Genomic DNA, 19,776 nt, shown 5'->3' with positions numbered 1-19,776 from the left:
CAGGCTTTCCATAGACTTGCAGATCTCACCATCCCTGCGGTTATACCTGGGGGAAGATCTGGCAGTAGTAACACCCTGCAGGACCTGAGGACAGGGAGGGCCATCACCCATCTGTGTGCCTTCCCCTCCTAGACTGCTTCAAGGAGGGGAGTGAACCTAGCCTGTAAATTTCTGCATGGGTTTATTCACAGAAGCCTTGTCTGCCTTGCTCTCAAGAGCCCTGCTCAAATCTTCTGCATGAGAGGTAAAATGGGATTTGCAAAGGTAGTCCAAGAAATGTTCCCTCACTTCACCATAACTCCCTTCTGACAAATCCAATACTAACATATTGGAACAGGTGATGATTTTTTCCCCACATTTAGAAATCCCTGAAATTGTGAAATGTATAAGTTTTCTGAGTAATACACAATCATTTTTTGATTGCTGACTAATTAACAAAAAATAATACGTTCAGAATCTATTTAGTGTTTGACACTATCAGTTATGATTCACTCCCAGGTAGCAATTCCATGTCTCAAACATCATTTGCATGTACATAAAACTTCATTTAATTGAAAAGAAAAAGACTAAAAGGATAGTTTATAGATATTTTTTCATTTTTAGATATTTTAGATATTTAGATATTTTTTGAATTGCTTGTTTTCCCTTCCTTTTTATCAGTCAACTTTAGTTAGATTCCGGAAGGCTTTTTAATATGCTGTATACTAGATTATACCCTGCTAAAAGAGTTGTTTATATTTAGGAAGAAAGAACTGAGAATATTAATATGCTTCATATTACTCATATCCTTACTAGGAAAAACTCAGCTATCCTTTTGGGAATGTGTACCTCAATGAAACAAACAAACAAAAAAATCAGAACAGGCAAGACAAAACACAAATCAAAATACACAGTACTGTGGATAAAAAACAATGCTTCAGTGTGCAAATGAGCATCCAGAATCAAAGGTAAGGGATACAACTATCCTTTCCTTTGGTTCTCTGGATCATATAACTACATACCGTAGTGCATTTTTTACCTTTTGAAACAGGTTTCTGATCATGTTTGGAGACATGATGCGTGATTAAATAGGCTGCTGGTCTGTAAACAATTCCAGTGTTTTCATGAATATGAATTAACATGTTATATTGTGCAAAGAATATCTGCATTACATCTGCATGCAAATTCATGCAGTTTAAAACAACCTTTAATGGTTTGGGTTTCTTTATCAATGTTAATGTTCTGCCACAAAGGTGTTCGTGGAGTTTTGGACTTCCAAAACAATCAGACGATATTTGATACTATATGTGCTTGTTGGCTTGTTTATTTTTCACATTTCCTGTAACTATGGGCAATCTGAAACTGCAGCTTTAGTTAAAAACAACTGTGCACAACCATATTTTTCTGTTTGTAGTGTTCTCAAATGTCTGTCTTGATGACTGTAACACCTCTAAAAATATTCCACAAGAAATTAGATCATGAAGACACATTCTTCCCTTAAAAATAAAAATGTTTTCTCATAAAATGAAAAAGGATATTTACAAATTCCACCATGATATATATCCTAAACAAATTGCTATGTTAATTCTATGCCTCTTCTTGCAATTTTTCTTTTCTTTTTACTCATTTGATCTGTCATTTAGGCTAACTGATTTGGGAAAGAGATATTTTCTGTTTGGTTACATTGTAACTTGCTAATACATTAATAAGATTTAATGATCATTTAAAAGGAAAAAAAAAGTCACAATAATATTATGCGAAGACATATTCTCTCTTCTACTGGACTGTGGGGCAGAAGGAAAAAACCTAAGCATCCAAGAGCAGAGGGGCACTTTCAGTTACTTTTAAAGCACCACCAAAGATGGATTTGTCTAGGACAGGAAACGATGAGCATTCAAAAGTGCTATAGCAGTGCTCAGTCAAATGTAAAGACAGCAATGAGTAATTCATCCATTCACAAACTATATCTGTTTTTGTGTTTGTACGTTTAGGTCTTAGTATTTCCAGCTTCTTCTTTTGGTGCGTCCTCCACAGATTAAGGTCTAAGTTTTCTGCAGATGGGACATTGAGAGGGATCCATTAAGTCTCTTGAGTTGCAGAGCCAAATATTAGGTCAAATATTAGATGTGAATAATCAAGCTCAATCAATCTTCTGAGAAAATATACATATATGTATATATCACTATGGATATATATCTGTTTTCTCAAATATTACAAACAAAAATGGCAGAAATATTTTTCTCCCTAATTTACTTAAAACAATTAATACTTGAGCAACTCTTATATTTTCAATTCAAATTCACTGAGGTATGTAGTATCTTTTTTTTTTTCTTTTTTCTTTTTTCTTTTTTTTCTTACAGGTCTTGATACATTATTTTGTGGGACTGATCAGGAAGATAAGATTTTGATAAGTTTAATAATTAAGGTTTTCTGTCAGAAATGCTCATTTATGTTACAGAGAAAGGAAAACATTAGGAAGGGGGAAATGAGAATTAACATTAAAAGTCTTCAAGCCTAATTATTATTTAAGTAGTGTAAAACAAACCTATAATTCAGACCAAAATCTTTTCCTGTGCAGCATGAGAGGAGTACAAGAGATGTATTTGATAAATCAAATTTGTTAATCAAATCTATTTATAATCAGGTTTGTTGATTGTGACATAATTATCTTAAAAAAAAAATCAAAACAAGAAAAAATGACATCAGCACAACTGATTGAAGCTTCACATTTTTACATTGACAAGACATTGTTTATTTCACATAAAAAGAGGAAAAAACACCAAGTCTGATTTTCCAAGTTGAAATCAAATGTTCATGGGAGCTACCCAGGGCCTATATCAATATTTGCCTTATTTAAAAATCTCTGATACATACATTCTTTCAATATTATTTTAATGCATTCATTTTAGTGTAAGTAGTTAGGCTCCTATGTTAAATCAACAGTTTGCAGCCTCAAGGGCATCACTGGACTCTCGCCAAGAGCCTGAGGGCTGCATCTAATTTGCATACACATTTACATGAATGCACATCCTGTTGTGTTTGAAATATTACAGATCCAACATTACTTCCCTTGTATACTCATTTTAGAAGCTTTTTCCTATGAATATTTCTCTTCAGATGCACTGACAGCTGTTAAGTCTCCCTATTAACATGCATATTAGGATGATGGGGTGTGTACTCCTCTTGTTTTATATAATCCTGTAAATTTATGGAAGCATAATACAGACAAAGCCAGGAAAGGTTTTCTTTCTGTTTGTGTTTAATGAGCAATGTTCTCAGCTATTCCAACTCACTGATGCCCTTACCTCTGTACAGCCATACTAATTTGCATCTGTTGAAGATTTCACCATAACTGAATGTCCAGGGGAAGGTCAAATGACCTGAGACCTAGCACTATAAAATAACCCTTATCTGTATGTCTGACCTTTTCCTTCACTGATTGATGGATGGTGTAAACAACATTTGAAGGTCACAAGGTTCCTTAGCACCTTCTGTGACAGGATTATGTCTTTGCCCACTAGCAGAATGACCTCAGTGTACTGCCCTGAGATCATGCATCTGTTTTCCTAGCACCTAATTAGAAGACTTTTTAATGGTGGGTAGATAGGGCTATGAATAAAATGTCCAAACGTTTTTCTGCTTTCTGAGTGTAACACAATGGGGATACATAGCAGTATAAGCTCTTACTCCTATAAGCAACCCTAAATCCTGTTCACTGGAAGCCACTGTCATTTCCACCAATTAGTGGAATGACATTATTAGTGAGAATTAGCTTGCATCACTGCCTGCCCTTGGCTGGTGTTGCTCTTGAATGTAGGATTTGCCCTGAGGAAATGCTATGTTGAGAAGAGCACACAGCTTTATAGGACCATAGATAGTTTAGAGGATGTGCTAAACACTTGCTGAATGAAATTTGCACTAGAACAGATAGATATGTAGAACAGATAAGAAACACATCTAGTTTATAAGAACAGGGCTCTATTTTGATGGTAAATATATCTGATTATATATGAATGACCCCGTCTTACAGTGGACTGCTAGAAAGGAAATTAAACAAATTAGCTTCTCAGTCAAAACTCGGACTGAAATCCAGACTATTTGTTTCTTTGTTTGGTCAGAAAATACTTCCCGCTTTTTTTTTTTTTTTTTTTTTTTTTTAAATCTTTCTTTCATACCTTCTATTTGAATGTGGTTTCCTGTGGATTCAACTAGTTGCTGCAATCAAAAGTGGAAATGCTGCCCTTGTTAAATTCCTGACAAACTGTAACTGTTTCCACAGCTTGCCTCATGGCAAAATTTTTGAAGCTTTTGAGGACATGACCTGAAAGCAGTACCATAATTATGTGCTGAGACAATTATATCATGTTGCTCAACAGGGTTTATTTGCTCAGGAGCAGCCCTGAATTTCTACAACCCTGAATTTCTACAGCTATATCCCTTCTTTTTTTCTGAAGATAGATTTTTTCTGAAGATAGATTTTTTTCTGAAGGTATCACAGTACCACATCCTACTGCACAGCACAGAATTTGTGCTTGTCTCATTATAAAATCGAAATACATGAGGCTTTATACATTTATGTCTAGGAGCTGTTGGAGATCTTTGGATCAAATTATCCGTAGACATTACAAAATATAATGACTGCTATGTAGGGACGTAAACTAATTCTAAGCATACACCAGCTGTAAAGGTTAGGGATTTATTGCCAGATCTTATTCAGGAGTTTAAGGTGATAAAATTAAAAACAACCTTAATTCATTGGGACAGTAGAGTTCTAATTAAGTAGAAACTCCACATCTGCTTTTCCTCAGAGGTAATGTGGAGGTCAGCTCTTCAGTTGGTTCTGATCCTCGCTATCCCAGTGAGAGGAAAAAGGTGGGGGGGGAGTCACACAGGCAAGTTCATGCAGTCATGTTTTACTACATAATCTCGGAGTGCATATTCAGCGTAATTGACACCATGCATCACAGCAGCTGCAACATGACAATCATAAACGGATATGCTTTAGCAGCCTCTAACACAGACTACACTGTTTCAATATATTTTCAATAAAGCATATAGAGGAGTAATGAGTAAGAGAAGTTCTAACATTGCCAGCTAGTTGGTGACATCATGAGATGCTCTCAAAGGAACAAATTTGCACATAATGGAGATGTTATGATATATACTTTGGAAAGACTTTAGATAATTATTCTTCAGTCTTAAAAATAAATTAAATAAAATAAATAAAAATAAAGTAGAATAAAATAAAATATACCAAGAATAGACATAATGGAACATAAAAAACTGAACACCTTTGTTAAATTAATTATGTAGTTATAGAGAGGAACAAGGAGAACAACAAAAGACAAGATGAAAAAGGAGAGGAGAGGAGAGGAGAGGAGAGGAGAGGAGAGGAGAGGAGAGGAGAGGAGAGGAGAGGAGAGGAGAGGAGAGGAGAGGAGAGGAGAGGAGAGGAGAGGAGAGGAGAGGAGAGGAGAGGAGAGGAGAGGAGAGGAGAGGAGAGGAGAGGAGAGGAGAGGAGAGGAGAGGAGAGGAGAGGAGAGGAGAGGAGAGGAGAGGAGAGGAGAGGAGGGGAGAGGAGGGGAGAGGAGGGGAGAGGAGGTGAGGGGAGAGGAGGTGAGGGGAGAGGAGGTGAGGGGAGAGGAGAGGAGGTGAGGAGAGGTGAGGGGAGGGAAGGGGAGGGGAGGCAAGGGGAGGGGAGGGGAGGAGAGAAGAGAGGAGATATAGATATCTTATAAATTCTATATTCCATAAATTTACAAATACATTTTAATGTATTTTGCTTTTAGATTTTATAATTAAAACTTGAATCTAGTCTTCCTCTTGAATCTTATTAATTTAATGATACAAACACCTCTGAAAAATCCTTCATGTTTAAATCTTTTAGAGGCAAGTGATTAGTAGACTGACAGCATTGAATTCTCATGCAATTCACAATTATTTCTATCTTCAGGACTTGACACGGTACTACAGCCGGATTTACATTTCTTACAGCAAAACTATATAATGCAAGCAATGCATTATAATGTTTACAACATCAATATATGCAATGGCAGAAGCTGCTGTTAAGAAAAAATCTCATCCAGGAAGGACACTTTCTATAGTATAAAGTGATTGCTATACTGTGCTTTCAGCTCTTTAATGTCTGAAGTGATGGTGTTTTCATCATTGTTCTACAGATTTGTTTGCTGAATCAAGCATTCAAAAATTTTTTTTTTTGTAATTTTGCATTGTGCAATCTTACACAATAAATAAGCTCCATAGAAGTCAATGAAGTCAACAAGGTTTCTCTGTGAACAAATCAATATCGATATCAGGTTTTTTTCCATTCAAATTCAACCATCATCTTCCTAATTTATCAAACCAGTTTTCATATTCTTTCTTCAGATTATCAGAATTAACACTCTAATTCCCACAAAATAGTAGCTACATTTCATGTTCTTGCAGGGAGCTGCAGTATTCTACCTTTGATATTTGCTTCCTGAAAAGTAAAATAATAATATATATAATAATACATAATAATATGTACTATAACATATTAGCTATACTAGTTCATTTTGTTCTAACAGTTTTAATAATCCTAAAAGTAGAGGACACTGGTATACAGTGTCCTACCTAGTATGCAGATTTGTAAGGAATATATCTTCTCCAAAGTACATAAAGCCTTGAAAATAAAAATCATTCCATCTTTTTTTCTTTGTCTTTTAATTAAATACTTACTGTGTAAAGTGATGATAAAATAGTACTGATAATAGAGGAAATGGATTGAAGAGGTACATTAATATTTTTTCTTCCATCTTATTTTAGTGAATTTAAGTAGACTTTATTATTTTTATAAATCTTTGTTATTTATTATAAATCTGGTTATCTGTTTGAAATACAATACTCATGGCAATACTGAGCCATACATATCATTGGAAGAAATGCATACACTAAATACACATAAAGCATAGCAAAATTTATATAATGTTAAAATGTGTGGTGTTTTTGTTTGTTTGTTTTGTTTTGTTTTGTTTTTTTAGAATATACATGAGGACCTGTGCTTTTTGATTTTTAATTTATGTTTGAAATTTTTTCATTTGGCCATATAAATTTATCTATTAAAAATAATCTTGTAGAAAGCAGTTGTTATATTACACAAACACAGGAGTAAAATATTATGCTGTTCTTTCTTGAGTTAAATAACTCATGCATTACAACTCTTAAACTCCACAGCATCAGGAGCTTAAAATGGTAAGACAATTAGCAAAGTTAATTAAGATAATTTAATAAAGCTTGTCAATGACTTCAGTGTCAATTTACACTGGAGAAGATCTGGTCTTGATGAAAATATAGGAAGCTAGCAAGTGCCTACAGCACATAGTAAAAGCAGTTCTATACTATATCTTATGATATCTCTTTTTTTTTCCCTTTTATTTTTTTTTTTCTTTTTATTTCTTTTTCTTCTGAACTTCTTTCTAGATTTTCATGCTCAAGATCTTTTTTTTTTTTGTTTGTTTATTTTTGTTTTTTTTTTTGGTCTCTTTTTTGGTTGAAGAAATGCGCTTGTCTTTATGACATTATTCTTTGCTCTAGGTATTCTCATTTACATCAGGTTCAGAAAGAAATGAATGAAACAAGTCCTTGGACAAGATTCTGTATTCCAAACAATTTTTGCACATGAATTCATTAATGAAATATCTGTCCGCATCCAAGGCCTAATGAATGGGCCTTGATATTTTGCAGGGCCTTCTATTACCACAAATCAGGTTGATTTGAAGGATTTTTCATCTAGGCACACCACTTTGTCATGATAACATTGCCCCTTGAGATTAAGTCTAAGAGCAGTATTCTGCATATTAATATTATCTCTTTGTCTATTTCATCAAATAAGAATATCAAGGATCACTCAGTCACTATCTGAACCTTTCTAAAAAGTGGTCAGTTTGTTCATTCATGTCTTTATAGATGGTGAATGGGTTAAGGTTTAGCAGAGGAGTTTGATGAAAACAGCCTTAATGCCATGGGGCAAAGGTATTTTCACTGTCAGAAACATGGAAAACAACAGGGTACAACTCCACAATGTTCCATCAAATTTAATGTTGATTTATACTGGGGAGGATCTCATATTTCTCAATATATGAGATATTGATATCTCATATGCCAATATGGGATATTGGCATGACTATACAGGAATTTGCCACCCAACTGTTTTTCCTTCCTCCCAAGATTTTTTTTTTTTTGATTCTTTGTTTTTCCATTTCACAATGGTCTTTTGTTACAGTAAAATTAGAGATATTTGAGCAGTTTTGGATAGATTTGCTTGCATTTATTCTGTAAGATTTTTTGTATATGCATTGAAATTTTAAGGGATACCAAGAAAATATAGTTTGTTTCCTACATCTTTTCCAGTTCTCATTTGCTAAAGGTAGTTTCCACAATCTTCAAATCTTGGAGTGACATTAAAAGTTTCTATATTTAAGGTTGAGCATAACCAAAAACTTCCCAGTCCTTATACTGGCATATATGTCCTTAACCTGTATATACATGACATGGCTTAAGTTTGAAATAAATGGTCTTTTTTTCCAATTAGTTTGACAAACTAAATTTGAAAGACCACATCACAAAAAACAACAAAAACAAACAAACAAACAAACAAACAAACAAAAACACAAGTACCAACTCACATTTCCAATAAATTTCAACTGAACTGAGAAATTAGGATTCGATCCTTCTCCTTTCCAATCAATAGCAGAAAGGCAATAAGAGAATGGTATTATCCAGAAAACACTAGATCTCAGAGGAAAAAAAAAAGGGGGGGGGGGGGGAATTTATTCTGTTTAGAGAAAACTGCTCTGAGTTTATGATTAGTTAGTTTATTTTTTACCATTTTTTTTTCTTTCAAATAGTAATTCAACTGCAATTTTGTTTCTTTCCTTTATGCCTTACCTTTCCGAATCTTTATTTATTTATTTATTTGTCAAGAGCCATGCTCACTACCATAGCAGCAAGCTTTCTGTTTGCTTAAAAAATGTTATCTGAATTTAAATTAGGTAAAATTAATGATTACACTAAATGATTCACAGTAGAGACTCAGAGATCAGTAGAGACACAGTAGAGATCTAGAACTGTGTGAATATTTGCATTGTCATAAAATTTAGCCTCAAAGAAAAGTTCAGTGTATTTACTGTCGACTATTTACCATCAGCTCATGATTGCAGAAAGATAACATAGCGAGTTAGTATCATAAATAAAATGCCTTCTTTTACACTCTTTCTTCGATGGTGCTTTCTCTGCTATGACTAGTCTGAAACAAGCCTGTAAACACTGACAGTTCTTCCTGAAGACTGGCAGCTGGAACAGAAATAGGAACTCTGTGGGAGAAGTTTCTATGAGTAATTTACATATGAAGATTAATCATAATAAATGACAAATTTTACTTTTCAGACCACTGGAGATTTATGCTGTTTTATGTAATCCACCAAGGTTTTCCTTAACACCCCACCCTGCAGTGAATTCAGATGTTGCTTGGGTGACAAAGAGACAAATGCTACTGATATTTCTTGTATCTTGTGAGAATCCCACAAATGAAGTCCTCAAAACTGCTTGGATGATATAAAAGCTCATTTATCAAATTAAGAACCCAGTACTCTGAGTCTTGCAATTAGGGTAGAGTTCATAAATGCTTACATTTGTTTTGAGTATGAACATTGCTCCTTCAACTCACTTAAATGACATAGAAAATATCAGCAAGCATATACACTTCAAAACAGATTTAACACTTAGTGCTTTGTGTTTTACTATTTTTAGCCAATTTGGTATTTGAGTTTCCAGTGCAATTAATAATAAATATTTTTTTTGATATTTTCCCTAACAAATAATATTTGCCAAACAACACATGCATTTACTTTAAAACATAAATGCCAGAGATTTGATTTCCAAGTCTTAAATCTCTAATAATTTTTGTAGTGAAAAAGCTGGCCAGTCATATTAGACTACTTTGAATAAGAATCATATTATCTGTATCAATATGTTATACATGATATATCATAGAATCATAGTATATCCTGAGCTGAAAGGGACCCACACCGATCATCAAGTCCAACTCCTGGTTCTAGACAAGTCTACACAAAAATCAGAACTCAGAACATGTGACTGAGAGGGTAGTCCAAACTCTTCTTAAACTCCGACAGGCTTTGTGCCATGACTAGGTCCCTGGGGAGCCTGTTCCAGTGCACAACCACCCTCTTGGTGAAGAACCTCTTCCTGATATCCAACCTGAACCTCCCCTGTCACAGCTTGACGCCATTCCCATGGGTCCTACCACTGGTCACTAAAGAGAAGAGATTGGTGTCTGCCCCTCCACTCCCCCTTGTGAGGAAGCTGTAGACCACGATGAGGTCTCCCCTCAGCCTCCTCTTTTCTAGGCTGAACAGGCCAAGTGACCTCAGCTGCTCCTTGTATATCTTCCCCTCCAGGCCCTCCACCATCTTTGTAGCCCTTCTCTGGACCCTCTCTGACAGTTTCACATCCTTTTTGTGCTGTGGTGCCCAGAACTGCATACAGTACTTGAGGTGAGGCCGCACCAACACAGAGTAGAGTGGGACAATCACTTCCCTCAACTGGCTAGCAATGCCATGCTTGGTGCACCCCAAGATATGGTTGGGCCTCCTGGCTGCCAGGGCACACTGCTGGCTCACATTCAACTTGCTATCAACCACAGATCCCTCTCTGCAGGGCTGCTCTCCAGTGTCTTGTCGCCCAGTCTATACATATAGACAGGGTTGCCCCGTCCCAGGTGCAGGACCGGACACTTGCTCTTGTTAAACTTCACGTGGTTAGTGATTGCCCAGCTCTCCAATTTTTCCAGATCTCTCTGCAAGGCCTTTCCACCCTCAACAGAGTCAACAGCTCCTCCCAGTTTAGTATCGTCAGCAATATATGTATTTACTGCAGCAAAATTTGGAATCAGATTCCCATCTCATGTGTTTTTTCTATGTCTTTACATAAATCCATGGGATTTAAAGGCTGAGTATTTGCTTTCCCCAAACATTAAATTACACAATAGTAATGGAACAGCACAATTAGTCAGAGTTACAGAACAATAAACCTAAACTGTTCAGCTAACAAAAAGGAGACTTCAATTTAAATGAAGTTAAGAACTTTAACATAAAGTTGCTTTGATTTTCTACAACAAATTTAGCCAAGAATTTCCCTTTAGTTTGAACATCTGAGAGGTGCTTAATGATTAAACTATAGATCAGTTGTAATTGATAAGTTGATGGGCAGGAAAAAGTGTAAAAAACTGTCACATAAAAATAAGAATTGTACAAAACTATAAATGGAGACTAATCATTAATGATGAATCAGAAAGGGCAAATGTGTTGCAGTCATTTACCAGAAGGAATAAATGGGCGAGAAATAATAAGGACAGAACCTAAAAATAAATCCTTAAAAACATGCAAGTTTTTACATAGAGAGCAAACCAGTAGACATGCATATTATGGACAGTAATGTGATTTTTTTTGAGAGGTTACAGTGACAACCCCAAAAGGGGTAGTTTGACTGGAGTATGGTAAAATAAAGTAGATGTGTAAAATGTCCTTGCAGATGTCAACACATGTGAGGTGCTGAATGTTAGGAACTGTAGTGCTATGGCCAGCAAAAATAATTCTGTAGTTTATATGCATTTGACAAGAGGAAATATAAAATTTGGGAATATCTTAAATTAGTAAATTTTTAATAATGCTACCAAAGACATTGCAAATAAGTTTTAAACTTGTACTGAACTATTTAATCTTAGGTAAGATCTCTGTAGAAAATCTGGATCTTAATTAACCTATTCTTACTTTGATTTTTGAGCTTGAAGATTTTACTTCTTTTGATGTTATTTTTAAGTTCTAATATCTTTAATAAATTTTTTTAATACTTTTTTTTTTTTTTTCTGAAAATATAATATGTATAATTTTTAAAACCGACCACAGGTAAAAGGTAAAATGTGTAAAAATTATGCAGAAATAATGTTTTATTAATCTTGACCTTTTTCTGTGGTTTCACAAAGGAATATTTTGACTTTGTATTCTGATTCTAGAAAGACTTTATATTTTTGTGTATAGTTTCCCAACCTAAGACAATAATTGTCCATTCAACTGTGATTGTGATAATATCTGTGAGTCTTATAAATTTCCAAATTGTTCTATCATTTTAAAACTAACGGGAACACAATGAAAAATCCCAGTATCCTCAGCATTGTATATTGAAACTCAGCAATGAAGATATAAATCCTATTCCTAATCCTTTTTGGAAGTCCTTGCATGGGATTTTGCAGTTGGACTAAATAAAGACAGAAGATGTCCCTTTACATTATGCATCCCAGGATTTTTTGGAGCTTTTTTTGTGCTTTATATAATAATTGTATTATGTTTGGAAAAGAAGTGAGGGCTAGGGAGCATGCTATACTTAAAAAATCCTAGCAGCATTCATTCAAGATGTGGGTTAGCAGAAGTATCTAAATGTAAACAAAAATAAAATATTGAGCGTTTATTGCATCTTTACTAAGAAGTCCCTTACTTCTCCATAAGAGAACTTCACTCTCATGTATTCCTCAAAACTTGTTAAAAAGAATGACTTGTTCTTTCAATGAGAATGCCTATCCTCATTATCTGTTGTAAGGCTGATGCAACCCTTGATTCCTGGAAGTGCAGGTAATAAAGATTTTGGCACTCCTGCCCAGACAGCCTAATTTTCTGGGAGCTTTCCTGTTGTTTCAGATAAAGATACATGGGAATAAAAGGGAAGATTGTGGCTCCAATGTCAGAACTGTCAATGTTGCCAGCAATTTCAGTTGGGGTAATTCCTCAGCTTCAAGTTCTAGAGCCTCAGAAGTGTTGCAAAGTTTGCAGAGCCATTGTTATGGAACAGCATAAGGAATAATCATTTTTCCTTCCCTTCCCCACCTCTATCCCAGCTATCTTTAGAAAGCTGTTTAACTTACATATGTTTTGGTAGCTCAAAGCTGGTGCATTCCTGAATGTCTTCATTTCTTCTCTAACTTTCCTGTGGCATAGCATAGATTCAAAGGTTTGTCGATGTTCATGTGCATCCTCCTGCAATTAGCAGTTAACAAATTGTTGTCTGAAATAGTGGAAAATAGAACTGAACTTACAAGTGTTTGCTCTGTATCAGATAAAACTAAACAGTTCCCCCAAATCATTATCTTTTATAAGAATGTAAAAACAGAACAGAATTAGGATAGCCTGAGTTCATTTCCAATTCATAAAATATTCTGATTTCCAAGGTATTTAATGTTTAATGTGGGGATAATACCTTTCAATTCTTTGTCATTGTAATGTAGCAGCGTAGCTCACAGTACATTCCTGAGAATAGAGAAAGAAAGGAGTGAGAGGGATTACGCTGATCTCATGGGAAGTTTTATTGCTGTGTTCAGTGAAACTGAAAGTTGTCTCCTTCCCTCCAAATTTGAAAGAAGTTCTTATTCCACTTTTCCTGGTTAATGAACATTTTGCAATTTATTTCATTTGCTGAAACATCAAGTTTACTGACTCTGCAATGTCATATAACATCAGTTGACAGAAAATTAAGATGGTAGTGATTCCAGATTGTCTCAGTTAGTGGATTCATCAAATTAAAAAGTCAGTCTTATACTAACAAGACAGCTGATGGAAAATGTATTGAAAATGTCACATGCCTATGAGGTATTGCTTTAGAATACTAGCAATTCTAAAATCAAAGAAACAAACAAAAACAACAAAAAAGCCTACCACCAACAAAAAGCAAACTCCTAAAATGGCATCCTGTGGGAGAGACCCTATGTGGAGCAGGGGCAGGGAGTGACCGTGAAGGAGTGGCAGAGGCGAAGCGTTATGGACTGACCACAGCCTCCATTCCCTATTCCACTGTACCACCTGGAAGGAGGAAGTAGAAGAAGGTGGATGGTAATTGAAGGTTTTTAGTTTCCTTTTATTTAATCTGCTAGTAATAGACAATAAAATATATGAAGCTCCCTATGCTGAATCTGTTTTGCCTATGATGATAATTAGTGAGTGATCTCCTTATCTTAGCCCATGAGTCTCTTTTCATAATATTTTCTCCCACTGTTCTTTTGAGAAGTGAGAGAGTAGCAGGGTGGATGTTAGCTGTCCATCAGCATGAAACCACCCCACTGCATTGGCAGGAGAGCCACTTCTAAACAGAAAATACAGTTAGGTCTTATTCATGTGATCAACTTTTCTTAAAGTGAAATGAGTATTGAGTTGAATGTACAGGGATGACAAGGTGAGGAAACATGGGCTGGAAGACAAGTCCTTAAGGTAGGGTTGACAGGGAGTCATACAGAAAAATTCTAAAGACAATAGGGGATGAAAAATATGTGCTGTGATAACATCCAGCCAGGCAGCCCCTCATGACTCTTCTGTTCCCTATCAAGGTCATATATACACCTGGTTTTGTAGCTCACAGGTATGATTTATCCCTTACAGACCTTTGCCTACCACCATTAAGTGATCCTTGCCGCCTTGCAGCACTACTGGACTATGGACGCCATTGTGTCTAGGTTAACTCTTCTGTCTGATTGCTGATAATGTGTAATTACACTGGGGACTTCCAATTATTTTAGGAACTGCCAAGCGCTGTTACTATGCAATTAATCCCACTGAATGATTTATGAAGGAAAGAACTTAGTGAGTGATGGTGGCAGGATCTGGTTTTACCTAACAATTAGCTTCCTTGCATAAAAAAAGTTCTTCCTCTTCGTCAGATGATCCTCCAAAATATTAAATCACTCCAATTTTGTCTTTTTCCTTGGGTTTCTTCTCCTGATATGCCTTTGTTCATTCTTCTATATGTACCAGTCATTCAGAAGATACCTTCTTCCAACACTGGTGTCACATATATATGAGGAATTTCCTAAGTCACTATTTAAATGTTTAAAATATTAAAGAGGGTAATATGAATATGAATGCAGCTTCCTATTTTGAAGTGACTAGCATTGTTTCCTTCTCCTTTATGTGCTTAGTTATCTTCCTTAGAAGCCAAATACATTTTAAAAGAGTCTTCGTAAAGAGGACAGTCCTTTATGTAAGACAGCCTACTATCTCTGGATGGGCATGTAGATAAGAATATTAGCTATGTGTATTTGAAAGAAAACACCTGGGGAAAAAAAAAAAAAAAAAAAAAAAAAAAAAGCTCTGCAGAAATATATTTTATTCTTATTAGGAGAATCTTCTGTAGGCCTAATTATCACGGACAAAAAAAAGTAGTTTCCCAGGGAAATACTACCCACTGATATCACAGGAATTCAGCCCTTAAGCAGCGCTGGGAGGTACATACTCAGTGCACTTATAATCAGGTCATTATCACCATGGTTATGAGTTTTAACTGACTGAAAACTGTAGGCATTTATCTCGTTAATGCCACATGTTACAGTTTATTTCTGGGAACTGAAAATCCTGCTGCCCAGGGAAACCTGTGTTGTGATAATCTTTGAAAACAAGGCACTTGAGAATAGCTTGCTTGGTTCACGTCAAATATTTTGTTACTGGTTCTTAGGGGTTTTTCATTATTAAATAACTGTTCTGCTGTATTTTGCTTTGTGAGTTAGTGTCCTTTACAGATTCTGGATCAAGCTCTTAGAAATCAGTGTTCTTTATTCATCTTTATTTGTCTTTATTCATCTGCAATCACTTCTGGACTATACTAGCATCTTAGCATACAATATTTACATTTTACCTTTCCCTCTCCTGTTTTTGACTTAGCTTTTATTGTACACCTTCAGACAAAACACTTTAGCTGTGATCCTGGAACTGAATATAGTCATACTTCTGTGTTTGGAACATACTTAAAGAAGTGCCAATTCCTTTCCAATGCTTCTTCTATCATTGTATCTTCTTCCTTTGACAGACAGAAAATGCAAAATTATCGGTGATTTTAGTAACACCTGCACTGAGACAGAATTAACTCATTTGGCTTCTACCTCCCTTCCCCCCCCCCCCCCCCATCTTTTTTTTCCCCCTTGTAGTCTACTTTTCTACTTAAAGGATTTTCCACAAAATAAAATCCTTTCATTTGATCAAATAACTTGCCAGAAATTTGAAGCTTTCTTATGTAATCCACATTTCATTTATTGACTACTCACATTGTTCTTCCAATTTGCAATCTTTGTTGAGTAGGGCTTGTGCAGGGTATAATATGATTTATGTAACTTTGGCCTCTGACTAGAAGTGCCATCCATGGAAAGCTGGAGTTTGGCTGTTTTATAACTGTTTTTGGGGTTTGGAGTTATGTTCGAACTATGCAGTCTATTTTCTTTTTCCAATATGATCTGTATGCAGAAGTTTAAAGTACCAGAGAAAAGGATTAGACAGAAGAAGGCTAGAGCACTTTGAAAAGATGAACAATAGAAATATATAGATTTCAGTGAAAATCTAATGCTTAGAAAAAGGCCTTTTATATTGCTCTATTTTTAGATCATTATTTATTATTTTAAATTATTATTATTTTAAAACAATATTTTATTGCTTACCTACAATGAGCATGAGTGCCTGTCAGCTCAACATAGCCCTTCCCATGAGTTTATGTCCACAACAAAATCTAACCCTGCTCTTTTTTTTTCTCATATATTTAATTTTCATTTGAATCAGAAATTTTATATGGCTGGTCCTTAGAAAACAATTTAAAAAAAAAAAAGCACCTTGTAATGATATGTATTTCCCCTCTGCTTCCTAGATACACCAAGATACACCAAGTGTTGTCACTTCCATAATCAAAACAATGGTTATTGCTATCTGTGTTTTGCATCATCCAAGTGAAGACTGATGTTTCATGAAAAAAATGAGACATTATAATTATACAACTACTTACTAACCTTTCTTATTTTGTAATTGCAGGAAGCATAAGAATAAACAGAACGAATAGGAATTTGTAAAACTGTCTTTATAGTTCCTACATTTCAGATGAATTCATGAATTGCATTGCCTTATAAACAAATGATTGAAAATAATAATTAAAAAAAATGCAAAAATAAATGGATCTTTATATAAAGAATTTCAGAGATAAATGCTTAGCATAATCTTTCAGAAATAGGATAAAACTTATAACTACCTTCATTCCTATTTTCTTCTGGTTATTTATCTTATTTAATGTAGATGCCTGTCTTTGATACTATATGAACAGTTTAGTATTCCTTATATGGGCTGAGGATACTATAGAAAATGGGATTTTAGAATGAAACTCTGATCACTTGGGAGAAGGGAAAGGGCCTGGAGGGTCACCGATAAATCAAAGTTGTTGTTCTGGCTGTGTCCCACACAAATCTGATACCCATGCAAGAATTTTTATGTTGATTCAGGATGATTAAGCAAAAAAACGAGGTAAATCTGGCCTTGGCATAAATACCAGACACTGCCAAATTTGGGCAGGGAGTAGAGATCCTGACTACATTTATTTCCTTGCATGGCTAGCACTTTGCTACCAGATTTGGCTGAAATCATTTCAGCGTGTTCTCCCCACAGGCTGATGGCATTACAAAATCCTTCTCAGTTCTCAGGAATACTAGTTCAGAGTAAAAGAAAGGGGCCAATAACTTGGGATAGCATAAGATTTCACACTTATTTTATGAAAATTTTAGGGCTAGGAAAATATTAAACAATGTATAGATAATCTCAGTAGTTTAAGAAATTGCATGATCCAGCTGCAGCCACTCACACATGCTGGTGGTAGCACAGACACTGTAAGACCACTGAGTGATCCTAAACAACATAATCATTCATGAATTATTTTTGTAAATCTCCATATTCCTTTAAAAACAGATTGCTTAAATAGCAGGCTTCCTTCTATTCATAAGAGTTAATGTTAGATGTTTGCTGCTCAGTGGAGGCGTAAATTTTGGAAATGAGCTCTTTGACCCCGTAATTTAGACTTATTCTCCAGGAGATTCAGGGTATAATACACTACCTGAAATAAAGAATAGTATTCAGAGCTGAAGCAAATCAACGTCCTCTTTCTTTCTGGTGTTGGTATAAAGGGGAAGGAATTCCAAAGCCATGAATTTTCTACAGCATCCAATCCAGTTAAAAAAAGTGAGATCTTGGTATACCCACTTGTCCTAAGTATTTGAGATTTTTCCTCAGCTACCTATAGAAGCTATAATAGCCATTGAGACACTGCCTGGCTGGCTGTGGAGCTGCCAGCCTGCCCTCTGGGCATCACTAAAGAGCTTCAACAGCTGTCGCAATTAATTGCAGAGAAACTGGATTAGGCCCTATTTTTTTCACTTATTATGGCATTTAAAAAGAAGTTAGCTTTTCTAATCTTTTTTTTTTTTTTTTTTTTGACACTTAAGTGTCATATATAATATTCCATAAAGTATATAAATCACTTGCCTTTATTATTGTTATTATTATTAATAATGTATTTACTCATTTAACAAACTGCATGTTGCCAAACACAACCCACCACTGCTAACACAAAGCTTTATTTGTGGTGATATTGTTTTGATAAATTTAGATGTATTTTGATCCTGTGGTCATTGATTCTGTGATTACAGTAGGCAGGATGTCTAGAGTCTTACATCTAATCTTATTTTAGATCTTTCCCAGATGAAAGATAACCCAGCATCACCATTGTAAGCGCAGCTCATAAAGTATTTTTACTTCTGAGTCCTGCTGTGCTATAGAGAAGAAATCAAAGTTTTTTCATGATTTCAACAGGGAGCTGCCATGTGCACAAGTTTCATCAATGAAAATCATAGTCTGCATTTTTATGAACCATATTTATTAAATTAATTCTATAGCTATGAAGAAATAAATCATCTGTAGACTGTTGGTCACTTGTAGTGATTCCTTGCTATTGAAATAGCACTTTCCAAAGTTTGTTGTACTGGTAAAACATTTACAATCATACTTGTCATATATAAAATGAGATATTTCACCTTAAGTCTGAAATGTACAGACAGCTGAATTAAAGGGAAACTTTATGCAACAACCTTCTGAACTCTTCAGTCTGTTTTGAATAATGCAGCAAATGCTTTTCCATTCCCTTACCATCAGGTAACAGAAACGCGGACTGGTCCTCTTGGCTGCAGTAACTATGACAACCTAGATTCTGTCAGTTCTGTTCTGGTTCAGAGTCCTGAAAATAAGATTCAGTTGCAAGGTATGTAGGTACAATTTCATTAATCTGTTTTGGAACAGGATGACATTTATCACACTATTTGTTTTTATTTTTTCCACCTCATGAAAGGTCATTTTCTTTTTTTCTTTTCTTTTTTTTTTTTTTTTTTTTTTCCTTCCCCAATAAGTATATTCTAGGCAAAGTGAAAGAAATGTCAGTAACTCATGTTGCCTTTGAAATAGAAGCAATTTCTGTGCCCATCAGAAAATAATCTGAATAATGTTAACATTTTACAGCCTTATTTAGCAACGACTTGCTCACCTTTTACAAAGCTTGAATTCCCACGGATTCTACCAAGCAGGGAATGACATTTAATGTGTTCAGCCTGCTTTGCACATTTTGAGTGGTGGCATATACATCATGCAGTCATCCCACTGGAACAAACGCAGAGTCCAAAGGCTCCTCTGGGACTTTTAAGAAAATCTGGAAGTTTAGACATCTCACACAACAGAAAAAAAAAAAAAAAAGAAAAAAGAAAAAGAAAAAGTGAATATATATATTTATATATATATATAAAGAGGATTAATTTCTAATTTATTTGTTGTTAATTCCAACAGATACGTACCCCAAATTGCAGATTAGGCACCTAAACATTTTTGAAAGTGAACCTCTAGGGACCTTACTAATTAT

The 19,776-nt window shown here is 35.1% G+C and overlaps 1 protein-coding gene across 2 annotated transcripts in view; it reads left to right on the top strand.

Moving 5' to 3' along the window:
* BRINP3 (BMP/retinoic acid inducible neural specific 3) overlaps nt 1-19,776 on the top strand; it is a 206,080-nt gene that overhangs the window by 133,005 nt on the left and 53,299 nt on the right. For both annotated transcript variants that reach the window (XM_032192765.1, XM_032192766.1), the window contains exon 5: nt 19,023-19,128. In XM_032192765.1, the coding sequence (XP_032048656.1) occupies nt 19,023-19,128 (106 nt within the window). The remainder of the gene's footprint in view (nt 1-19,022; nt 19,129-19,776) is intronic.

The sequence above is a fragment of the Aythya fuligula genome, chromosome 8, assembly GCF_009819795.1.
Source record: "Aythya fuligula isolate bAytFul2 chromosome 8, bAytFul2.pri, whole genome shotgun sequence".
NCBI classification, from domain to species: domain Eukaryota; kingdom Metazoa; phylum Chordata; class Aves; order Anseriformes; family Anatidae; genus Aythya; species Aythya fuligula.
This window is presented reverse-complemented; position numbering and strand designations above follow the sequence as displayed.